Source organism: Hypanus sabinus, chromosome 28, assembly GCF_030144855.1.
Source record: "Hypanus sabinus isolate sHypSab1 chromosome 28, sHypSab1.hap1, whole genome shotgun sequence".
Lineage (NCBI taxonomy): Eukaryota > Metazoa > Chordata > Chondrichthyes > Myliobatiformes > Dasyatidae > Hypanus > Hypanus sabinus.
In genome coordinates, this window is record NC_082733.1 from 25674729 (window position 1) to 25700166 (window position 25438).

General features: G+C 39.9%; 1 protein-coding gene across 4 annotated transcripts in view; it reads left to right on the top strand.

The window, feature by feature from the left end:
• Positions 1–25438, top strand: part of myo5aa (myosin VAa) — a 245195-nt gene that overhangs the window by 101239 nt on the left and 118518 nt on the right. For all 4 annotated transcript variants that reach the window (XM_059952769.1, XM_059952770.1, XM_059952771.1 and 1 more), the window contains exons 5-6: positions 12317–12473; positions 24512–24655. In XM_059952769.1, the coding sequence (XP_059808752.1) occupies positions 12317–12473; positions 24512–24655 (301 nt within the window). The remainder of the gene's footprint in view (positions 1–12316; positions 12474–24511; positions 24656–25438) is intronic.

Here is a 25438-nt window from a genome sequence, read left to right on the forward strand (position 1 = left end):
TCTCATGCATCTAAATCTTCTGGATGGACCAGAAGATAAGATTGTCATCCAAGTCCAGCAGTAATGGTAAGCATGTCAACCAGACGAACATCCCCAATGTTAAGACTCTGTCCGAGATTCCACAGATTCATTACACTTTGGATGACAAAATTTCCTGTCTCACCTGGCCCCTGTACAATAGCAGAAAGACATCTCCACACTTGCACTCAAATAAGATTATAAGATTTGGAGCAGAATTAGGCCTTTCAGCCTATTGACTGGTCTGTCAAACAATCATGGCTGTTATTTTTCACTCCCATTCTCCTGTCTTCTCCTGTAACCCTTATTATTTTTTAAACAATCAATACCCCATCAGTCTCTTTTTAAATACATCCAATAACTTGGCTTCCATAGCCCTGAATGGCAGTGAATTTGATCTTTGAAGATCAGCACACTATTTTCCTGCTATTAACACCTGTTAATCACTCTCATCAATTGGTGTATCGAGATACCCAGGGCCATGTTGTCAAGTATTCTGGGATGAGAGCCATCATCTCCTGAGGATTTATCAGCATCAATCACATAAATTTCCTTACTAACACAAATTTCCTTCAATATCTTCCTCTCACGAGAGCCTTGGCACCCCTATCATTTCTGGAAGATATTTTGCTTCTGTCTTCACCCAACTATTTATTCAGTTGGAGTTGAATTTCTGTATTTTCTCCTAATCATAAATGTTCTGTTTCTGACTGCAATGGATGTATGGTTGTTTTCAGTAATTTTTTGTGCTTCACATAACCTATAGAAGATGCTACTTTCAGTTCTTGTGTTCCCTGCAAACTTAATTCTGTACTCTGTTTTCTCCCTCTTAATTATTCTCTTGATCCTCATTTTCTGATTGCTGAATGGTCCCCAGCTGTTAGGTTTGCTGCTTTTTTGGACCAATTTGTATGAATCCTCTTTGGATTTCATGATTTTCCTTTGAGTTGCTTGAGTCACACCACTCTTTTATCTTTGTGCCAGTCAGGAATGATTAATTGTTGTTGCATCATGCACGCAGCCCTTAAACGTTTGTCGTCAACCACGTAGGTAATGTCATCAATTCTCACCTCATGCTTTCCTTTATTTAGATTCAGGATCCAAGTCTCAAAATCAACTACAAATTAATGATAATATGATCATGATTCTCAAAGCCAGGCTAATTAATCCACTTTCATCTACGGTCTAGGATGACCTTCTCTCTTGTTGGCTTCCTGATGGTTAAGTGCAGAACCCACTCCATATGCTCTCCAGGAACTCTTCCTCCACAGTATTGTTACTAATTTGGTTAGCTCAGTCTATTTGTAGATTGAAGACTTCCATGTGCAACCTTAAGTCTTAAAGCAAAGACTTTATACTTTCAATAAACACAAGAGTTTCGGCAGGTGCTGGAAATCCAGAGCACCACACATGGAATGCTGGAGGAACTCAGTAGCTCAGGCAGCATCTATGGGAATGAATAAACAGTCAACATTTCAGGCCGAGACCTTTTATCAGGACTGGAAAGGGGAAGATGTCAGAATATGAAGGTGGGTGGAGGGGAAGGAATACAATCCAGCAGGTGATAGGTGAAGCCAGTGAGTGGGGGTGGGATGAGGTAAGAAGCTTAGAGGTGATAGGTGGAAAAGGTAAATGGCTGAAGAAGAAGGAATCTAATAGGAGACGAGAGTGCCCCATGGGAGAAAGGTAAGGAGAAGAGGCACTGGGGGAGGGGGAAATATTACCAGAAGGTAGAAAAATAGATCTTGGTGCCACCAAGTTGGAGACCACCTAGACAGGAGGTGAGGTGTTGCTCCACCAGCCTTGGAATGGCCTCATCGTTACGGAGGAGGAGACCATGGACTGATTTATCAGAATGGGAATAGGGATTGGAATTAAAATGGTTGGCCACTGGGAAATCTGTTTTTTGTGGAGGTGCTTGACAAAGAGGTCTCCCAGTCCACATTGGGTCTTACCACTGTAGAAGAGTTGCATTGGGAGTACTGGATACAGTAGACGATCTCGACAGATTCACAGGTGAACTGTTGCCTCACCGGGAAAGGACTGTTTGGGGCCCTGAATGGAGATGAGTGAGGAGGGGAATGGGCAGTTGTACCAAGCATTCTTTCAATGTATTGTGGGAATTGTAAAGGAAATAAGAGGCTGCAGAAAATATCAAGAACTAAAATGTTTAAGAGATTTGTAAGTTAAAAGCAAAATAGTGCAGACAGTGTGAATTTGGAATTAAACATTAGGTTGAGGCAGCATCTTTAGAGAGAGAAACAGAGTGCATATTTCAGCTGGAGATAAGATCAGCATTTTCAGGTTATTTGAAAGAATTATACAGGCAACCCTGCTTGGTGGTGCTGCATTCTTAGAAAACTATATGTGATTTTTTTTTTCCATAGCACAAAGCCACGCTACCTGATCGTGCATTAAGAAGCAAATGGAAAAATTATTTCTTTTTGTTTATTTTTATACTTCATTTCATATACATTTTCTGAGTGAATTATATTCTGTATCTCAAATTTTGGGTTGTTATTTTTGATTCCTTCTCTCCATAACCCAAACTGCTGTTGCCTATGTCCTTATTAGAGAGCGAAGTTCAAAATAGTTGCCACGACTCCGTTGATGTTCTTATGAGTGAGCTGATCATCATTGAATGTCTCCAAGGTCGTGTGCAGAGCTTGTGGAAAACTGTTGAAGTTGTGTTAAATTTCACTCGTCTATTTCCACCTCAACTCCATTGGAAAGAGTACTGCAAGTTTTTTCTATGGATCTATGTTTGTTATGGAGGGCTATGTGGGAGGGAACGGTTAGAATGATCTTGGAATAGTTTGAAAGGTTGGTACAACATTGCACCGTGCTACTGCAGATGCCTCCAGTACCTAATGAAGTGGCTGCTCAGTGTATGTTCAAGGTCTTCTGCTGGGGTAGCCCATCTGCTTCATGGTTCAATGTGTTGTGGTTTCAGAGATACCCTGCACACCATTGTTTTAATGTGTAGTTATTTGAGTTACTGTCACCTTCCAGTCAGCTTGATTTATTTATTTATTAAAAAATTACAAAGAATAAATATAAGGATAAAATAGTACGAGAAAGAAAAAAATAATATTAACCTTCCCCCCCTCCCCTTAACCCTCCCTCCCTTAACCCTTGTCTAAAGAAAGAAAAAAAAGAAAGAAGAGAAAGATTGCCTGGATATCGGAGGATCCCCACATGCTCCATGGAGTTCAAAATAATTTTAATTTTTATTTCTACTTACCCCAATTACTTTATAATTTTATCTTCAAAGGACCTATGTATTTAATCCTATCTCTTATAGGTATGGGAGCCAAATTTTCAAAAATATATCATTTTCATTTCTTAGATTGTATGTAATTTTTTCATGTGGAATACAACTATATATTGCATTATTCCAACGATCCATTGTTAAATATAAATCTGATTTCCAAGTAACTGCGATAACTTTTTTAGCTACTGCCAATGCAATTTTTATAATTTTTTTCTGATACTTATTCAATTTAAGTTTCGGTATTTATTGTCCCTTCAATGTCTCCTAATAAAAATAATATTGGACTATGTGGGAGTTGTACTCCAGTAATTTGTTCCAAAAAAAGTCTTAGATTTATCCAAAATGATTGAATTTTAAAACAAGACCAAGTAGAATGTAAAAAAGTACCAATTTCTTGATTACATCGAAAACATTGGTCAGACATATTTGAATTTAATCTATTTATTTTCTGTGGTATATATAATTGATGTAAAAAATTATATTGTACTAATCTAAGTCGAACATTTATTGTACTTATCATACTATCAGAACATAATCTTGACCAGCTTTTTCCATCAATTTTAATATTCAAATCAAATTCCCATTTTTGTCTTGATTTATGAATTCCTGATTTAATTGTCTGTTTTTGAATCAAATTGTACATACAGGATGTAAATTTTTTAATTTTTCCTTTTTGAATTAATATTTCTATTTCACTAGGTTTTGGCATCAACATTGATTGACCCAGCTTTTCTCGTAAATAAGCCTTTAATTGAAAATAACAGAAAAGAGTGTTGTTTGATATTTTATATTTATTTTTTAATTGATCGAACGACATCAATATACCTCCTTCAAAACAATCACCTATATATTTAATCCCCTTTTGGAACCAATTATGTAAAAGTTTATTATCCATTGTGAAAGGAATAAGCCTATTTTGAATTAAAGTTCTTTTTGCTAATAAAGATTTCTTTGTCTCATCGTCCATATTTACCTTATTCCATAAATCAATCAAGTGTCTTAATATAGGAGATTCTCTTTTTTCCCGTATCCATTTCAATTCCCATTTATATATAAAATCTTCTGGTATGTTTTCTCCTATCTTACCTAATTCTATTCTAATCCATGCCGGTTTTTCTTCATCAAAAAAAGACGCAATAAATCTATGTTGATTTGCTTTATAATAATTCTTAAAATTTGGAAGCTGTAACCCTCCTAAATCAAATTTACATGTCAATTTTTCCAATGATATTCTTGACATATTTCCTTTCCAAAGAAATTTCCTTACATGTTCATTCAATTCTTGAAAAAACTTATGAGGCAATTGTATTGGTAAAGTTTGGAATAAATATTGCAATCTAGGAAATATATTCATTTTTACAGCATTAACTCTACCTATTAATGTTATTGGTAACATCATCCATTTATCAAGGTCCTCTTTTATTTTTTTTAATAATGGCAAATAATTTTGTTTATATAAATTTTTACATCATTATCAACTCTAATACCTAAATATTTAATCCCATTTATTGACCATCTAATAGAGTTACTAATCGACATTGATTATAATTTCCTTTGGTAAGGGGTAAAATTTTACTTTTATCCCAATTTACTTTATACCCTGATACTTTCCCATACTCTTCCAATCTAAAAGATAGTCTTTGCAAAGATTGCAATGGGTTTGTTAAATAAATCAAAACATCATCAGCAAATAAATTAATCTTATATTCTTCTTGATTAACTCTAAAGCCCCCAATGTCTGGATCTAGTTCTGATTAATTCAGCCAATGGTTCTATTGTACCGGGGTGCTACACGCAGCGCTGAAATAATGACAGGGAGTTGGTAAACTGCAGTTAAAGAAGATTTTATTCGAACTTCGCGGCTTCGCTTTAAAGCCTCCCTGATCCCGCCCTCCCCGGGCACGGATGCTGTAGGGGGCACGTATTCACAGTCCGGCGCGAGTTTTCCCTTTGTTAGTGAAGCAGACCTGGCGCCCTTTTGGGACCGGCCTTTATGCCGGCGCGCTGGCTATTTGTGAGCTGGTTCGAGTGCGCTAGGAAGTGGGTCGCCACACTATTGCCAATACAAATAAAGCAGGTGATAATGGGCAGCCTTGTCTAGTTGACCTCGTTAAGCAAAATGGTGTTGAAATCTGACCATTTGTAACTATTTTAGCTTGAGGATTAGTATTTGTTCTAATCCATTGTATAAAAAATTTTCCTAACTCATATTTTTCCAATACCTTAAATAAAAAATCCCATTCCATTCTATCAAATGCTTTTTTTGCATCCAAAGCAACTGCCACACTCATTTCCTTTCTTTTTTGTGCCAAATGAATTATACTAAGTAACCAGGTTATATTATCCATTGATTGTCTGTTTTTAATAAAACTTGTTTGATCCATATGTATTAATTTTGGTAAATATTTAGATATTCTATTAGATAACATTTTTGCTATTATTCTATAATCTGTATTCAACAAAGAAATAGGCCTATATGATGTTGGTTTTAAAGGATCTTTTTTTTGGCAATACAGTTATGATCACTGTTAAAAAAGATTGTGGGAGTTTATGCATTCTTTCCACTTGATATATTAATTCCATAAAAGGAGGAATTAATAAATCTTTAAATTTTTTATAAAATTCAGGAGGAAAACCATCTTCTCCTGGGGATTTATTACTCTGAAGTGATCCTAAAGCTTCTTCAACCTCTTTTAATGTAAAGGGCATATCTAATCCTTTCTGTTCTTCCAAATTTAATTTTGGAAGGGTTATTTGTGATAAAAAATTTATCTATCTCAGCAATCTTATTTTGAGATTCTGATTGATATAGTTCAGTATAAAAAATTTTTAAAGTTTCATTAATTTCTAAAGGTTTATAAGTAACCTTATTTGCACTTGTTCTAATTGCATTTATTGTTTTAGAAGCCTGTTCTGTTTCCAGCTGCCAAGCAAGAATCTTATGTGATCTTTCACCTAATTCATAATATTTCTGTTTAGTTCTCATAATTACTTTTTCTGTACGATATGTCTGGAGTGTATTATATTGTAATTTTTTATTAACAAGTTGTCTTTGTTTTTCTTCTGTCATGTATCTTTGAGATTCTTTTTCTAACTTTATGATATCTTTTTCCAATTGATCTATTTCTGCCATGTATTCCTTCTTAATTTTAGATGTATAACTTATAATCTGACCCCTTAAATATGCTTTCATCGCTTCCCATAATATAATTTTATTCTCAACTGAATGTAAATTTGTATCCAAAAAAAATTGAATCTGTTTTTTCATTAAATCACAGAAATCTTGACGTTTTAATAAAATTGAATTAAATCTCCATCTATAGATCGATTCCTCCTTATCCATCATTATCATTGTCATTATCAAGGGGGAATGATCCGACAGTATTCTTGCTTTATATTCCACACTTTTCACTCTAACCTGAATATTTTTGATAATTAAAAAAAAATCAATCCTTGAGTAAGTTTTATGTCTATTTGAATAAAATGAATAGTCTCTTTCTCTTGGATTAATTTTTCTCCATATATCAATCAGATTTAAATCTTTCATTAATTTTATTTTTATTTTTAGTTAGTTTTATTACTTTTGATTTTGTAGCAACTTTAGTTGACCTATCCAAAACTGGATCTAAACAAAAATTAAAGTCTCCACCTATTAATAGTTTATCATGTGCGTCAGCCAAGTTCAAAAAAACTTCTTGTATGAATTTTGCATAATTTTCATTTGGTGCATAAATGTTCATAAGAGTCCTTAATTCTGAAAAAAATTTGACAATATATAATCACATATCTCCCCACAGAATCAATTACTACATTTTGTATTTTAATTGGTAAAGTTTTATTAACCAAAATTGCAACTCCTCTCGATTTTGAATTAAATGAAACTGCAGTGACATTTCCAACCTCACTTTAATTTCTTATGTTCTGTTTCTGTTAAATGTGTTTCTTGTAGAAAAGCTATATCTTCTTTCATTTTCTTAATATATGTTAAAACTCTTTTTCTTTTCACAGGTCCATTAAGTCCATTAACATTAAAACTTAAAAACTTAAGTAAATTAATCATTCATAATACCTTGGGAACTCTTTAAAATTCTCCATGTTGCTATGTGTCTCTCCCCAACCATCCAGGCAAAAAAGAAGAAAAATAGAAGAAAGGTAACTAATATATAAGAAAAAAAACAAAAACTAAATACCCCCCCACTAATGTTGTGAATAAAAAGAAACACAACATCCCCCCCCCCCCATTTTACGGGTCATGGCAATCGCCATGATTGTACACGTGAAACTAGCAGCCATCGATCAGGAGCTCCCCCACGAAAAAAATATATTAGTGAAGAAAAAAGAAAAAAAAATTAATGTCTCTACTCCCAATTAATACTCCTCAACTATTTTTTTTTCTTCTTATTCCTTATAAATGTCCGTCAAGTCCAACCAGATTTCAGACTTCACCATTAGTCCACTTAATTTCTATAATTCTTTACCCCTCCTCATGGATGTCAGGTAGTTCTTGTACAAATTTCTCTGCTTTCCGGTAATCAACGAAAAATCTTCTTTCTTTGTTTTCCAGTAAAATTATCAATTTTCTGGTTAGCTCAATAAAAATTTAAAGCCCTTTTCCCATAAAGATTTTTTCACTGGATTAAATTCCTTCCACCTCTTCAGAAGATCGTAACTTATGTCTGGATAAAAAAAAAACTCTTTTCCCTTCTATCATCAATGGCCCATTTCTCTTTTTAGCACCTTGAGTAACTGCCTTCAAGATCATTTCTTTATCTTGGTACCTTAAGCATTTTAACAAAATTGATCTTGGATTTTGATCTTGTTGAGGTTTTGGTCTTAAAGCTCTGTGTGCTCTTTCAATTTCAATTACTTGGCTTCCTTCTTTCATTTCCAAAATTTTCAGAATCCATTCTTGGAAGAATTTTATTGGATTTTCTCTCTCTGTACCTTCTATATTATTTCATCTACTAGAATTTTCAAGCGCACCTATTTTTTCCAACATCTGTTTTCTTTCTGTTGTCCAGGCAAGGTTATTGTCTTCTATCTTATCTATTCTTTCAGTGTTTTCTTCCATTTTTACTTCCATCTCTTTAACTTTATTATCCTTCTTCTTTTGTTTTTCCACCACATTTTCGAGTGTAATCTGCATCCTTCTTATATCTGTTCTTATAGCTTCTAATTCATTCATCATATATATCAGGATATCTCTTATGTCTCCTTTAATCTCCTCCTTTTCCTCCTCTTCTTCATCTGTGTTTCCCAAAGAATCTGATTCCACTTCCGATTCACTTCCAGCCGTAGTTGGGATTTGTAGTTTTGTTAATATCTGTTCATGCATACTTGTTTCTTCGCGCATGCGTTGTTCTTGCCGTTTCTTCTTGGAGACCGCTGACATTGCCACAACTTCCTGTCCCAAACCATCAGAAGTGCCATGCACTTCTCCGGGAGGAGATCCAACTTGAGTACGAGGCTTCGCCGAAACGGTTAGGCCTTTTTCCCCGCTGACTTGCACAGTCTTTGAAGTAGTAGCTTTCTTCTGTTTCAGTTTAGGAGCCATATCTAAAAATAATCCTGAGTTGCTTTTAAATAGTTACTAGTAGGTATTTGTTAACTCTTATTCACTTAAACCCTATTTCATTACTTTTTACGAGGGAGCTGGATTCCCAACGTCTCGATCCTAGGTCATCACATGACGCCCGCCACCTTCCAGTCAGCTTGAACCAGTCTAGTCATTCCCCCCTGACCTCTCTCATTCACAAGGCAATTTTACCCTCAGAATCTGTCTGAAATTTAGAGACTGTTGTGCATGAAAATCCTAGGAGATCAGTAGCTTCTGAGAAACTCAAACCACCCTGTCTGGTACCAACAATCATTCTGTGGTCAAAGTCACTTAGATCACATTTCTTCCCCGGTCTGATGTTTGGTCTGAACAACAACGGAACCCCTTGATCATGTCTGCATGCTTTTTTTTTTGCATTGAATTGTTGCCACATGATTGGCTGATTTGATACTTGCATTAAGACACAGGTGTACATAATAAAGTGGCCACTGAGTATGTCCTACTCTGGATAGGTGTACACTCCTGTTGAGTACTGCCAACATTTAAAGCTGCCAATAGCTGTAGGTTGAATGCTCTGACAAAGGCCCTCCCTCGGGAGCAACTCAGAGCTGAATTCTGTCCTTTGCTGCAAACATTGGTTACTCTGCCGACATTGCTCAGTTCCACTGCTGCTTATTTCATCCTCTGAAAGAGGGCATAGAAAAGATGGTCACCGCTGTCATGAGGAATCATAAAACCATAAGAAATGGGAGTAGAATTGGGCTGTTCAGCCATTCCTTTATGGCTGATTATTATCTCTCTCATCCCCATTTGCCACCTTCTTCCTGTAACTTTTGACACCCTCACTAATTAAGAACCTATCGATTTCTGCTTTAAATACACCCAATGATTTGACCTCCATGGCTGACTGTGGCAATGAATTCCACAGATTCATTACTCTCTGGCAAAGAAATTCCTCCTCACTTTTGTTCTAAAGGGATGTCCTTCTTTTCTGAGGCTGGTCCAAGTGTCCCCCATAATAGAAAACATCTTTCCCATATCCACTCCATCAGGACCTTTTAATGTTTGATAGGTTTCAATGAGATCCCCGCCCTCCCCCCCGCATTCTTCTGAAAACTAGAACGTACAGGCCCAGAGCCACCGAACGCTCCTCATATGTTAACTCTGTTATTCCCAGGCTCATTCTCATGAACCTGCATTGGACACTCTCCTGTACATTCTTTCTTTGAAATGGGGCCCAAAACTGCTCACAACACTTCAAGTCTGGCCTGACCAATGCCTTACGAAGTTTCAGCGTTATGTTCTTTTATTTTCTATTAATTTCTCAATTTTGGACGGGTGGGTGTGTCATTGGTTGGAAGTTATGATCGGCGAGTTGTGGTGAGGAAAGTGTTGATCAGGACCCACTGACAGTGAGTCTGGGCAGCTGTTGACTAGGGTACCTGGCAGGGTGTTTGAAGGTTGGCTTTTCATCGCAGGGTTGGGGAATTCATTGGGACTTGCGGTCAATGTGTTGGGACGGGTAAGGATGACAGGAGATCGAGGGATTGGGAGTGAGGAGGTAAGGGAGCCTAACTACAAGTTCCCAGCACTGAGCTTGGACCTACTGAGGGAAAAGGGCAATGAAAACTTGGTTGGGGATCATGTTAATCACCTTACCCTGAAAAGTGGGACATAGTTGGGCACAATTAAACTTCAGGATTGTTGTGGTTTGTCTGGCAAATTCTTATAATTGCAAATCCACTTTGGTGGTGGGAGAATAGCTTTTCATTCCTGTTCTATTGAAAGATCCCTGAGGGCAGACATGGCTTTCTCTCACACTGTCATTGAATTGTTTTATGTGTTTCAAGATACAAATGCCTCAGATGACTTTTGAATTGGTATGTTGGGATCATTATTCTGGAAAGATCCACAACAGATAAGAAAAAATGAAATCAACAGGGCAGTCTGTGATTTGTGGGGTGTCTCTTGTAGTTTATTGCTTTTGGATTAATAGTTTCCTAATCCTCTGAGGAAACTTAACTTCCTCATTACAAGGCGGCCTTCACCACCCTTTGATATTTGCCTTTTGCTAATCAGAATCAGGATCAGGGACAGGTTTAATATTACCGGCATATGTCATATATCTTCTTCGGTTGTCCATCGGAATCCGATGACAGCGTTCACTCCTTTAACGGTGAGATCTTTGATGACTACACAGTCCTATCCTGGACCCACAAGTTCTGTTGCAGGTGGGTCATGTATATGTGGTAGTGATGGTAGTGATGGCAACCATGGCTGCATTTCTCCTGGCTCTCTTCTGCTGTCTTCTGGTTGTTCTTTCCATCTCCAGAATAGGAACCCCATCCCTACACAGCTGTTGCCAAGTGTTGCGGTTAGTTACGGATTATATATGTCATATATAAAATACGTGTGTGTATGTATGTACAGTATGTGTGTCTATTTAAATAAATAGTGCAAAAACAGAAAAAGTAGTAGTTAGGTAGAGTTCATGGGTTAAATGTCCATTCAAAAATCTGATGGCAGAAGAGAAGAAGCTGTTCCTGTATTATATAGAAACATAGAAAAAAAACTACAGTGCAATATAGGCCCTTCAGCCCACAATGCTGTGCTGAAAGTGTATTTACTTTAGAAATTACCTAGGGGTACCCATAGCCCTCTAGTTTTCAAAGCATATCTAAATTATTTCATGAACTTGGATTAGGAATCTCTATAGCAACATACATATTTCCAAATAGGTCCCTAAAAAGAAAGGCCTACGGCAAAAACTCATTCTGCTGAGGAAGTCTGACGACCCAAAATATGACGGGTCAATCTCTCAGTTGCTTATAAAGAAAAACATAGAGAATCTGTGTTCTTCAATGTGTTGCATTCGGACTGCTGTGCCTCCTCCCTGATGGTAGCAATGAGAACAAGACATGACCTGGATGATGGGGGTCCTTAATGATGGATGTTGCCTTTTTGAGCCATCGCTTCCTGGATGTTAAGGGAGGTTAGTGCCCATGATGGGGCTGACTGAGTTCATACCTTTGTAGCTTATTTTAATCCTATGAAGTACCCCTCCCCTACCAGATCAAATGGTGATGCAACCATTTAGAATACTCTCCAGAGTATGGTAAATTTGCGAGTATTTTTGGTGGCATACCGTATCTCCTCAAACTCATAATGAAATATAACTGCTATTGTGAGTGCATCAATGTGTTGGGCCTAGGATAGATCACTAGAGATGTTGACACCCGGGAACTTGAAATTGCACCCCTTTTCCACTACTGAACCCTTGAGTACCAGCCTTTGTCTTACTCTTTCTGAAGTGGGAAAATAAACCCCTTCTCAGTATCTGAATTATTGTGGCTCCAGACTCCTTGCCTTGAAACATATTACTTATAACTGCTTGTGATTAATTGCTTAAATTTTTTTTCGAGGCAGATGGCTATTGAATGTACAGTGGCTTATAATCTGTGTTTCAGGGATGAGCGGAATCAGTCTATCATTGTAAGTGGAGAGTCCGGTGCTGGGAAAACTGTCTCGGCTAAGTATGCCATGCGATACTTTGCGACAGTCAGTGGCTCTGCCAGTGAGGCTAACGTGGAAGAGAAGGTTCTGGCCTCCAACCCCATCATGGAGGTAAGGTTTACGCTTGGAAAGAAGTTTACTTAAAAAGACATCTTGTGTACCTGTGGGAATTCAAGGGTCATTGAGAAGTTGAAGTTGGTAATATCCTAGAAAACGCAAACCAAATTGTAGGTGCAAGAGATTGTGCAGATGCTGGAAGTTCAAAGATTCAAAGCACACTTATTATCAAAGTATGTATTTGTTTCCCCACAGGTAGCCACAAAACAAAGATACATTCAGGATCAGCTCAAAGAAAATATCAAACAGCCAATGCACAAAAAAAAAGAACAAATGGCAAAAAATGAAAAACTAACCCCCAGAATATTTAACATCAAACCTTGAAACAGTCTAGGAATGTTTAGTTCAGTTCAATTTGGCGCTGTGTCATCGGTTGACCGCAGGCCGCAAAGCCGATATGTGTCAAAGTGTCCTGATCAAAATTGTGCACAGTAGCGATAAAAATGAGTAACCAGAAACACATGAAACATGGACTGCAGGGCCCTCTAAAAATGGGCCCAAACCACGAGCCACGCTAATCAAACTTTGCCCAAGACCTGCTGCACTTTCCTCCGTTAACGACTCGAGGGAGAGGGAGACTGGTCAGATGGAAGCAGATGGCGTAGAACACCTGCATGCAGTTTACTAGTAGAAGCATATTTAAAAGGAGGAGGAGAATAGTAGTTTCTTGAACTATCTGTGGGATGTCGCCGTTGGCTGTTAACACCATCTCTTGAGCTACGCACACAAAACGATAGAGGACCTCAGCAAGAAAGGCAACAGAGGAGAGTAAACAGCAAGTTCCACCAGCATTTTATGTATGTTGTTCTAAAAATTGCCTGTTATTCATAAATACAAGAAACCTGCAGGTGCTGGCAAACTTGAGCAATGCATGCGAAACGCTTGAAGAACCACCTAGATGTGGCAGTGGCTGGAAGATGGGATTAACACAGATGGCTGCGGGCTGCTCTGCACAAACGTGGTCGGATGAATGGTGCAAGTCGGGCAGCATCGATAGAGGAGAATAATTAGTCGGCATTTTGGGCTGAGACCCTTCATCCAGACTGCTAAGGAAGGGGGCAGGGGGTGGAAGGGGTGCAAGCTTGACAGCTGATAGGTGAGACCATGTTGGGGGGGGGGGGGAGCTGCAGCTATGCCTGATTTTTGGGTAAAACATGACCTCCTTGTCTTTCTTTCTTATGGGACAAAGAGTTGAATGGGCCACTTTGAGTTACATTTCTCAGAGGTGGAAGGTGTGGGACCCAGTTAACCGGATTGAACATCTCCTGAACATGGGAACTTCCATATTGTGAGAAGTCAGTCTGAATTGCATCAGACCAAAGCAAAGCTTGAAACTGAATCAAGCTCCTGGAGACGTATACTGACACGAAAGGATAAAGACATAATGCAGCCCACATAGAACGTCTTCAGAACAGGCATCAGAGAGTTGGATAGGCAGTGTGTACAGTCTCACTGTGAGTCACGATTGTCATGTATGTGGTGGGTACTGTCTACTACCAGATGACAGTCAGGTTTGCCTTGGCCAGAGTGGTTTCTTTTTGCAGGAGACGAGACGTAAGCAGCAATGTTATATCGTTAACTTGAAAGGCATGGAAACAGGTCATTCGTCCCACCTTGGCTGTGCAAAGTGGTTGGCAGACTTCTGTGTTACCATTTTCCAGCAGTTGCCCCAGAGTTTTAATACCTAGGCAATGTAAGCGCTTGTTTGGACCGGCTATAAAATCTGTCAGAGACTCTTGTTCCCACCACGTCCACTGACAATGAATTCACTCTCTGGGTGAAAAGGTTCAATCCTGAAGGAGGATCTTGGCCCAAATCATCGACTGTTTATTCACTTCCATTGAAGCTGCCTGACCTGCTGAGTTCCTCCAGCATTTTGCTTGTGTTGCTTTCGATTTCCAGCATCTGCAGAATTTCTTGTTTTTATGTTTCTTTTAAATCTCTTAACCCTTTACCCTAAATATATGCCCTCTAGTTTATTCATCCAGCAATGAGGAAAAGGTTTCCTGCAGACTATCTTGTTTGTATCCCTCATATTTTTACATACCTCAGTTACATGCCTTCTTAACATCCAGTGCTCCAGGGTGATCAGACTTTGTCTCCCCAGCCTCTGCTTCACCCTCGACAACTTGCTGGTGAATCTCCTCTGTACCCTCTCCAGCACCATCATACCTTTCATATATTGTGCCTAGAACTGCACCAAGTACTCCAGCTGAGATCTGACCAATGTTCTAAGTTGGAGGACAAGCTCCCTGTTCTTGTAGTCATGTCCTCACTGAGGCCAACATCCCGTATGTCTCCTTAATCACATTATCTACCTGTGCTGTCACCTTCAAGGATGTTTGAACTTGCCCATCAAGGTCTCTGTGTTCCTCACTGCTCCCAAGGACTTTACCATTCGTGAAGAAGTCCCTTCCTCAATAGTGTTCCCAAAATTCAACACCTCTGTTCATCTGAATGAAAATCTACCTGCTATTTCACAGCCCATGTCAAAAGCACATTGACATTACCGTGTCGCGTAAAACCACATTCCACCTATCTTTGTCATCTCCAAGCTGATTATGTCACCTACATCCATATCCAACTCAGTTACATATGTTACAAACAGTACAGCACTAATCCATGTCTTTCTTTGTCTCCTTTTGCCAAACCAATTTTAGTTCCAATTAGCCAACTTGCCCTATGTTCAACTTACTGAAGTCCATCTAAACCACATATATTGTATTGCCCTCATCAGTAAACTTTGTTACATCGTCAAAAATTCAGTCAGATTGATCAGACAGAGTCTGCCCATATCAGAGCCATGCTGGCTGCTTCAAATTAATCCTTGCCCTTCCCGCTGATTGTTAACCCTCTCCCTCAGAACACTTCCCAGTTTCCTCGCTACTCATTGGCTCACTTACTTGCAGAGCAGCCATCTTGCCTTCATCTGTTGAAGTAAGTGAAGCTGACCATTGTAAGATTGCTCCCAATTTCAAAGTCTAATCACGTGAATGCTTTGGTGTGCTCTGTCAGGCTTGGAATGAGAAAGCTTTGATCTTCCAAGAAGGAAGATCGCATCGGCATTCTGATAATGAGCAGACAACCTTCAAGGGTTTTTGCTCGATTCTCTTCACTCCGCTGCTTCCTCGATGGAGTAAGTGATTACAGGACTTGCTCTGGATGCTTACAGCTGCACAACAGCAAGTGCATTATTAATGAAAGCAACAAACAGTCTGCTGGAGCAACTCAGCGGGTTGAGCAACACCTGTGAGAGGAAAGGAATTGTTAATGTTTCGGGTGGAAACCTGGAATCCTGGAGCATTGACCATTCCTTTCCTCCCACAGATGGTGCTAAATCTGCCCAAGTACCTCCAGCAGATTTTTGCTTCATATTCCAGTGCCTGCAGTCTCTTGCCTCCTCCCTAACTGATCAAAGCCTGAGAAGTTAGCCCTGGTGAAGCTGTTTCTCATAAGCTTTTCCTAAATTGCTGACATAAAGAACTAGATTAATCTGAATATCTCCTTGATTACAACTGCTCAGTTTAATGATCCTCGGCATTAATGAAAGAGATCTGGCTTTTCAGATTATGGCGAGGAAGTGATCTCCTCTCAGGTAACTAATACCTGCGATTTGTTTACGAGGCAGACACTGTCAAGTTTAATTATGAATCCTGATTGTGTATCAGATCATACTGAGTGACACGTAAGTTGGAAGAACTGAAGTGTTGAGTTGACTGTAGGAGTGTGAATTTGAATTTGTGTTGACTGGAGTGTATGTTGGCTACATTTATGCACTTCCTCGATGTTCATAATGCCTTTGACTTGTATAATTTATCACCTATTGATATTATATTAAAACTATCATAGCTTAACACAAGTCATATTTCTCAAATGTGATTAGTGGACTGCCATTTTTAAACTTAAATATTGAAGCAAAATGGAGAGCTAGTTTCAAAAGTTGATAATGTGGAATTTTCTGAGAAACTTCATTGCAAGTCATTTTATAGGAATGAACTTTGTCCAAATCTAATCTTTCCATTCGCGTGCACAATGAACTATGACTGGTGGAGACAGCTGTATGGTAGTTCTCTTTCACAGTTTACTTCCTGTTGCTTCTGCTTATTTGCTGACCCATTGTTCTGATGAGGTCCCAGTGTGACGGGCAGTGACGTACCGCAATGCCAGAGGTATTGGGTGTTTGATTCACTGTCAAAGAGACATCTCTAAGGCTGGAAGGTATTTATATTCACTGGGGACTAACAGGTAACTGAAAGTTAACGAACAAGAGAAAATCTGAATATGCTGGAAATCCGAACAGTATACACAAAATGCTGGAGGAACTCAGCAAGCCAGGCAGCATCCATGGAAAAAGGTACAGTGGACGTTTTGGGCCGAAACCCTACATGCTGCCTGGCCTGCTGAGTTCCTCCAGCATTTGGTGTGTGTTAAAAGTTAACAAGCAGTCTTGGAAGGGTTTTACTTGCAATGTAAACATTTGCCATAAAAGTAGCCTGAGATGCCTTTATGTATCCTGACGATCGACAATGAGGCCATCCTGCCCCTTGAGTCTCATAGAAATTCCTTTAACCCAGGGGTTCCCAACCTGGGATCCATATATCCCTCATTTAATGGAAGGGGTCCATGGCATAAAGAAAAGGCTGGGAACCCCTGCAGTCCCATTTCCCTACTTCCCCATCATCTATTCTTCCTCGTGTGCCCATCAGCTATGCCCACTCCTCCTGTCGTCCGCCCACGTTAGTGGCCGGTTAACCTGCCTACGTGTCGTCTGGGATGTGGGCATCTTGCAACAATCTTCGTTGAAGGAAAGAAGTACTAACAGAAGCACCAGGGAAAACATCTGTCCCTGTGAAAGAAAGAAGCAGACTTTTGAGAGCCTGGTGTGACGGTGCAGATGGTGTTTCAAAGAACTGCCAACTTCACACATTTTCATAGTTCACTTTTCTCACCTGTGGATTTTTTTTCTCCATCAACGTCTTGAATTATTTTCCTAAATATAATCTTTGCGTTGGAAAAGATTGAAGACTATTTGAAACAATGTTTTTGTTCCTCTCGATAACTGCATGTTTATCACATTGACTGATCGGGAGTGGATCTAGGAAGATTCCAAGGTCATTTCTTGGTTTCTTGGAATTGGTGTGACATTAAATACATCATAATTTTAGCCTATGCTTCTGAGCAAAGGGCAATACCAAACAAGTTACCTTAATGAACTAGTATTTGATTGTGGGGTGGGGGAGGGGAATGGATGTAGTAAGGATGTTTCTCCTCTGTGAGGAATCTAGAAAAGGCTGCACAGTTTCAGAATCAGTTGCCGCCCATTTGAGATGGAGATAAGGAGGAAATTTCTGAGGGTCATGAATCTTTGAAACTCCTTGTCCCAGAGAGATGTGGAGGCAGACGCATTGTATTTATTTATTTGTTGAGATACAATGCAGGTTAGGCCCTTCTACTCATTCGAGCCATGCTGCCCAGCAAACCCCTGATTTAACCCTAGCCTAATCATGGGACTATTTACAATGACCAATTAACCTACAACCGGTAAATCCTTGGACTGTGGGAGGAAAGCGGAGCACCCAGAGGAAACCCAGGGAGAATAAACGAACTCCTTATGGGCAGCGGGGAGAATTGATGTCAGGTTACCTGTACTGTAAAGCATTGTGCTAGCTAACCACTGCACGACCAGGCTGCTCTTTCCTGGTTGAATGGGAGAATGGCAGGAAGATGGAAGATCAGGTTAATTATAAACTCCATCACAGAGTTTGGATGTGGGCCCTTTGGCTCAATTGCTCCATGTTGACCAAGATTCCCATCTAAGCTAGCCCCATTTATCAAGCTTCATCTAAACTTTTCCTATCCATCTACCTGTTCAGGTACTTTTTTAAATGTTGATAATGTACCTGCCCCAACCACTTCCTCTGGCAGCTCATTCCATGTAAAGATCACCTTCTTGGTTAAAAAAAAAGTTGTCTCTCACACTCCTGCTAAATCTCTACCCCTTACCTTAAACCTTTTCCTTCTAGTTCTTAATTCCACAACCCTAGGGAAAAGACTTTGCACATTCATCCTAGCTATACCCCTCATCATATTTTACATCATTACAATATTACCCCTCATTCTACACTGCAGTAAAAAAAGTCCCGACCTGCTCAACCTTCCTGCTTAATTCATTTCCTCCTGTCCTGACAATATCCTCATAAATCTCTTTGCTCTTTCTGGCTTAATAGCATCTTAGATTTGAGGGGTTATAAGACATCCTCCCATTTCTTACAGTCCCATGTTATTCCTGAATGATTCATGGGAAGACAGAACTGGCTGTGTTCTGCGGCCACTGCGGCAGGAAACAGCTGGTGCCCATGAAAAATCGTATGATAAAGCATAAAAACTGGTTTTGTTGTATAATGTTTTAGATAAGGGACTTTAAGATCTAAAGTCTTGCTTCCTTTCTCTTCGCAATCACTGATAAAGCAGTACAATTGCCACGGGAGAACATACAAAATTCTTCCCGCTGCTGCCCGGAAGGAGTTTGTACCTCCTCCTCAGAACTGCTTTGGTTTCCTCCCACAGCCCGAAGACGTACTGGTTAGTAGGTTAATTGTCATTGTAGATTATCCCACTATTAGGCTGGGGTTAAATTGGGTGTTGCTGGGTGGTGTGACTCGAAGGGTCTGGTCTATTTACTGTTTGTCAACAATCAATAGAAATAAAATAAATTCAGGGACATTATGTATTTGGAAGGCTAAATGAGGAAAATTGCTTATAGCATCTTCACTGCCGATGTATTTTGCAGCCATTTGAATGTTTTTTTTCCAAGTGCAGTTATTGTTGCCAATATGGCAATGAAGACAGGTACTTTTTGCACAGGGAGCTTCCATCAATAGCAATGGATGATCATCAGATAATCTAGTGACTGGACAAAATGACATCAGTAACTTCCATGCTGTACTCAGAAGTAGTATCATGTGCTGCTATACATCCAGCTGAGAGAGATGTGTCTCCAGATGTAACGCTTTACTCTGAAGATAAACTTCCAATGGCTGGTGACACCTTTGGTATTTTGAATATTTGGAATCGTATTTAAATTTATTTTGTGTGCAGGTTTCTGGAGCGGGATTTGAACCAATAACTCTGACTTGGAAACAAGACTATTACTAGTTGAGTCACAGCTGACAGACTGTGTGGGCAAAGGGCAGAGTTTTTGGAGAGTGCTTAACGCAGGCAGGTTAACGGGGCGCCAGAGTTACGTAGTGGTTAGCGCCATGCTATTACAGCTTGGGGCGTTGAAGTTCAGAGTTCAATTCTGGCGCCCACTGTAAGATAGTGCATTCTTCTCGCGTGCATGTGGGTTTCCTCCGGCTGTCCCGGTTTCCTCCCACAGTCCAAAGATGTAGTGCTGATTAATAGGTCACTGTAACTTGTCCTGTGGTTAGGCAAGGGTTAAATTGGTGAGTTGCCTGGCATTGCAGCTCAGTGGGCTGGAAGAGCCTGTTCTAGGCTGGATCTCTAAATAAGAGTAAAGTACTTATCACAAATCAGATTAGTTAGTCTAGAATAGGGTCTGGTTCAGAGCAGAGTAAATAAATCATGATGCAGGCAGCATATAAAATACTCTAGTTCATTCCAAATATCATACAAGGTATAATTTGACAAACACCTTTGTGACACACATCTCTGTGCAATATTCAGCCCCTTTTATGATAAAAAGCTTGTTTTTCTGTAAACTATATAGTGTCTTCAAAAGCAGAATATTTGCCAGATATTGCTATTTAGCCGGGGTGTTGGTGGATGGTGAGAAGGGCTCAGTAACCGCCATTTGTCCTGTTAGTGAGAACAGTAAAGGATGTTAAGACATTGAAGAAGATATTATTACAGTGCTTCAGGTGATATTATTACAGTGTTCAGGCTAAAGGGAGAAATATGAAGCCACTTTATATGTAGGGGTTGCTGATGTTCCATATAAAAGGGTAAAATACTCACTAGCTGCTGAAAGGACTGAAAAGCTTCTACAGCAAGATACCGACAGTAGCTGTATGGAAAAATAAAACCTGCATTTGGTTTTGCAAACAAAATCTGAACAAATTTGATTCAGAAAGCACGAAAAATATGCTGTCTAGAGTCCCATGTTGAAACTAGCAACATTTTCCAACATTGGTGTTTGTTTATGGAAAGCTGTTTTTTTTGTGCTCTGGTTTCTAGAGCAGGATGAACTGAAGTGGGAAGAATGCGAAGGCATTATGTCAGGGCTTTTGATTATGAAGAATTACGGTACCTGGTCCTTTGGCTGTCATCCACCAAACACTGTCACTGGGCCGCTGTGTCCCTGGGTCTGTCATGAGCTTGCTCTATGGAATTGACTGTTCAGGAGGGTGACAGTGAATGTTTTCCATGTTTGGGATATGGAAAAAAGGAACATTTTAGATTGAAGACCCTTCATCAGAAGGAGACAAAACGAGCTCGTTAAGCTACAGGGAAGGTGGGAATGTATCTGATGGGCAGACCATGGGGGTAAACTCCTGAAATAATGGGATCATTTAGAGAGTGGGAACACAGACAACCCCACATGGACAAAAGACAGTAGAAGTTGCAAAATGAGGAGCAGGAAGACCTGCTTGGCAGGTGAAAGGATGAAGGGTCTGTTAAAGCAGCAGTAATATCAGGAGACATTTGGTTCCATTGGAGCACATGATCAACAGATGTAGGGCTGTCAACAATCGCTGCCTCGAAATCTAGAGCAGATTACTGATAATGCATGAAGTTCTACAGCTGCACTCTGCTTGCTGTGACTATTTTGTAGAGTGTGATTTGACATCCATATTTCATATTTCTGTATACAAATGACTAAAATGGTCTTCAATTGAACTTCTAGCAGGAAGATTGGAAAGTAACAAATTTTAATTCTTACAACTGAATTGTGAACTCAGACTTGTCCATGATACTGATGAGGGTGAAATATATAAAATAATTCAAATTTGAATCAAATTACTGATGTCTAAATAAAATCACCACACCTTGAGCCAGTCAGTGGCTACTAATTTGTCATCTTAGATTATTGTCCCTTGTTTAATATTCTGGAAACTGCCTGATCTAAGTTTCTGTCCTGGCATTTGGGTGTTGTTGGTAGGGTGGAAATTTAATGCCCATTCTAGTTTCCCCGATTCTCTTTGTTTGAGGTGTGTAATAAGTTAGAAATTCCCACTTCCCCAGAGTCCTTTTGTTAGAGGTGTGTAATATATAAGTTTGAAGTCTGTTTATGTGGGTAAATATCATTGACTGATTTTAGTCTCTGTATAGAACATTGCCAGAGGCACAAAAACAACTAAAGTGGCCTTAAATTGGAAATGTTCTGGTTTTGAGAACTGTTTGCACTTTGTTACTGTTGCAGTGTCCAGCATTGACTGTGGTACATGCTGTTCCTCCCGTTGGCTGTTCGTCAGCCCTGGTGATGTGCTTTATTTTTCTAATCGATTATTGCACATGTAAGCTAAGAACGAGAGGAATGTTCTGGGATTGGTTTACATCGCAAGCTTGCTTTCTTTGACTTTTTTTCTTCTTTTTCCTTTGTAGTTAGAGGGCACAGTCAGTCTGTGCGCGATCTGGTCCAGTTCACTTCCAGGCTCTGGTTTTAGATTACAGTTAGGTACGGGGTTCTGCACTCCAGCTGACACGACATCCCTCCCTTCGTACCCCTCCTCGCTCACCCATCCCTCCCTCTCTCCCCAGACGCTCTCCCAATCTACTGTAGGAGGTGTGACCTGCCCCTATGCCGCCTTCATTCAGGGACCTAAACAGTCCTTGCAGATGAGGCTGGATCATCAGTACCCTTCCTCCAACCTTGTTTGTTGTACTCAGTGCTCATGATATGCCCCCACCCCCTACATTGCTGAGACAAGCGTACACTAGGTGGCTGCTTTGCTGAGCACGGCCAAACACAGCTCTTGGTTGTGTGCCACTTGAATTTACTTCTGCAGCCCTGCACTGACCTGTCTGTCCTTGGCCTCGTGCACTCCAGGGTGAGGCTGAAAGCAAATTGGAGGAATATTCCACCTGGGGACCCTGCAACCCAATGGCACAAACATTGAATTCCCCTTTTTCAGGTCATCTTGAACCAGTCAATTTCAGGTCTCTCTGTTCCTTTTCTCTCTCCTCCTGATCTATTCAATTTGTTGTCGACGGGAGGATGTTTTCGTCATTCCGAGATTTCTGTGATTGTTGGACAGTACTTCAGACTGGCTTCCTTTAGTTTTTGGTGCCTTCTTTCTTGTTGCAAATTGGCGAGAGGGCGATATGATACTTTATGTGAGAGAGAGGAGTTGGGGATTTGGGTGTGAGAGATCTGTTAGATTTTTGTGAGTGAGGGGGTGTTAGGGGTTTGATGTTATCATTGCTTTTTTTTTGCAAGGGAGGAGGTTGGGGGTTTGGGGTTTTTGATGTTCTTGCTGCTTTCCATGTGAGTGATCTGTTAGTTTTTTGTGTGAGGGAGGGTTTTGGGATTTGCGAGTTGTGTTTCTTTTTTCTGTGGGGAGGAGTTGAAGTCTTTTCTTTCAACAAATCCATGTTTTTTCTGTGTTTCATGGCTATCTGGAGAAGGCGAGTATCAGTTGTATTGTACATGCAGACTTTGACAATAAAACCTTTGTATACAAACTCCTCCTGATCTACTCCATTTCTCTAATACCAAACCCTCACTCCAGCCTCCTGAGACCTGTACACTCTCCCCCCAGGGTGCCCTCCCCCACTGTTCCCATCTGTCCTCCCAACTCCCTTATTTGGTTCCATAGTCTACACCCCTTTCCTAGCAGATTTTATCGTCTGCAGCCCTTTGTTGCCTCCACCTATCACCTCCCAACCTCTATTGCTATTTCTACTCTTCCCTCTTCCATCTGTCTATCAAAGTTCAAAGTAAATTTATTATTGAATTACATGTATGACACCATATACAACCCTGAGATTCCTTTTCTCACAGGCAGTTGCAGTAAATACAAGAAACACAATAGAATCAATGAAAAACTGCACTCGACAGTGTGGACAACAACAAATGTGTGGGGAAAGAGGAACTGTGCAATACAAAAAGAAAGAAAAAAACAAATAATGATCATAATAAATAAGCAATTTATCAAGAACACGAGATAAACAGTCCTTGAAAATTAGTCCAGTTCAGTGATAGGGTGAGCGAAGTTATTTCCTCTCATTCAAGACTACGATGGTTGACGGGTAATAACTGTTCTTGAAGCTGGTGGTATGGGTCCTGCAGCTCCTGTACCTTCTTTCTGATGGCAGCAGTGAGAAGAGAGCCTGGTGGGGCCCATGGTGATGGATGCTGCTTTTCTGCAACAATGTTGTAGATGTGCCTAATGGTGGAGAGGGCCTTATCCGTGATAGACTGGGCTGTATCCACTAGTTTTTGTAGGGTTTTTATACAAGGGCATTGGTGCTTCTACACCAGGCCATGATGCAGCCCGTCAACATACTCCCCACCACACATCCATAGAAGTTTGTCAAAGTTTTAGATGACATGTCAAATGTTTGCAAACTCCTAAAAAAGTAGGGGCACTGCTGTACTTTCTTCATGATGGCACTTGCTTGCTGGACCCAGAACAGATCTGCTGAAATGATATCGCCCGGCTCATCTGCATCCACTTATCACTTGAGAAGCATGTAATTGATTGATCACTTCAATCTGTATTGTATTTGAGCGGTTCAATGTTATTTTGTTAAATTTGTGATCTTAAATTCCACGTGCTATTGTAAAATTGAATTGCACATTACATATGTATTTAATGTGCTAATTGTAAAATCGGACTGATTAACTTTATATTGAGGCAGTATTGCTGCAAATGGTCATATTTTGTTTTAGAATTTGAAAATCCTATAATGATTATACACCAAGTGTGAATACTGTCAAAGAGAAATTTCCTCCATGTAGACATGAAGTTAGAGGCCTGAATAACCCACTAACTATTGTATGTCTGATGTTGGGTGAAGAATCACTTTATAGAGCAAAATGGAACTTCTTGCCTCTCTTTGCTTTTCAGTCCATTGGAAATGCAAAAACTACCAGAAACGATAACAGCAGTCGATTTGGAAAATACATTGAAATTGGGTTTGACAAGAAGTATCGTATCACAGGGGCTAACATGAGAACCTACTTGTTAGAAAAGTCAAGAGTTGTTTTTCAGGTGAGTGCTACCAGCTTCAATCTTCCTTGACACTATGTAAATGCACGAGGCATATGACACCTACACTGACAGCTCCTATTTTTTACAAGAGGATGAAGCTATTGCATGGGAGGTTTTCATGGGGACTTGGTGCCAGAATGCAGACTGATTTAGGAATGGGAATGTTGTGTGGAATACTTTCTAGTTGATCCATTAGCCTCAGATGAGATTTAGGAATGTGGAACACCCTTTTCTTGTGTTGTCTGATGTGTCATCTGAAATTTTACAAATAGCAGAATTTTAGCGGAAACACACATCAGTCGCAGCATCTGCTGGGCAGTGGAGGAATGATTGTGTCTGGGCATGCAGGCGAGTGGCACTGTGAACTTGGCTGTTCATGCAGTCACACACCATACCAGTGTAAGATTTACTTCTCAGCTATGCTATGGTAACAGCTCTGGACAGAGGTTGCTTTGATGAGCTTGGAAAGTGGGAGGTGGTGGGGGGAGAAGGTTCAACAAACTGACTTGGAGTGGAGGTCTCCACTTCTCTAGCAACCCACTGGACAAGGATTGCAACATTCTCACTTATCCCCATTGTTCTTCTCCCCCCCCCCCCCCCACACTTTAAAAAAATCTTTGACATGTTGGGCCCACGGCTGCCTCAGGCTCCCCTACAGAGGCTCAGTTATGCCCCTAAATGCTGCTCTCCTGCTCAATCCCCATATTACTTCCAAGTTTAATTTGCATGCTGCGCTCTGTCAGGAGGAACATCAGATGCTGATGGTGTGCCCGACAGCCTCCA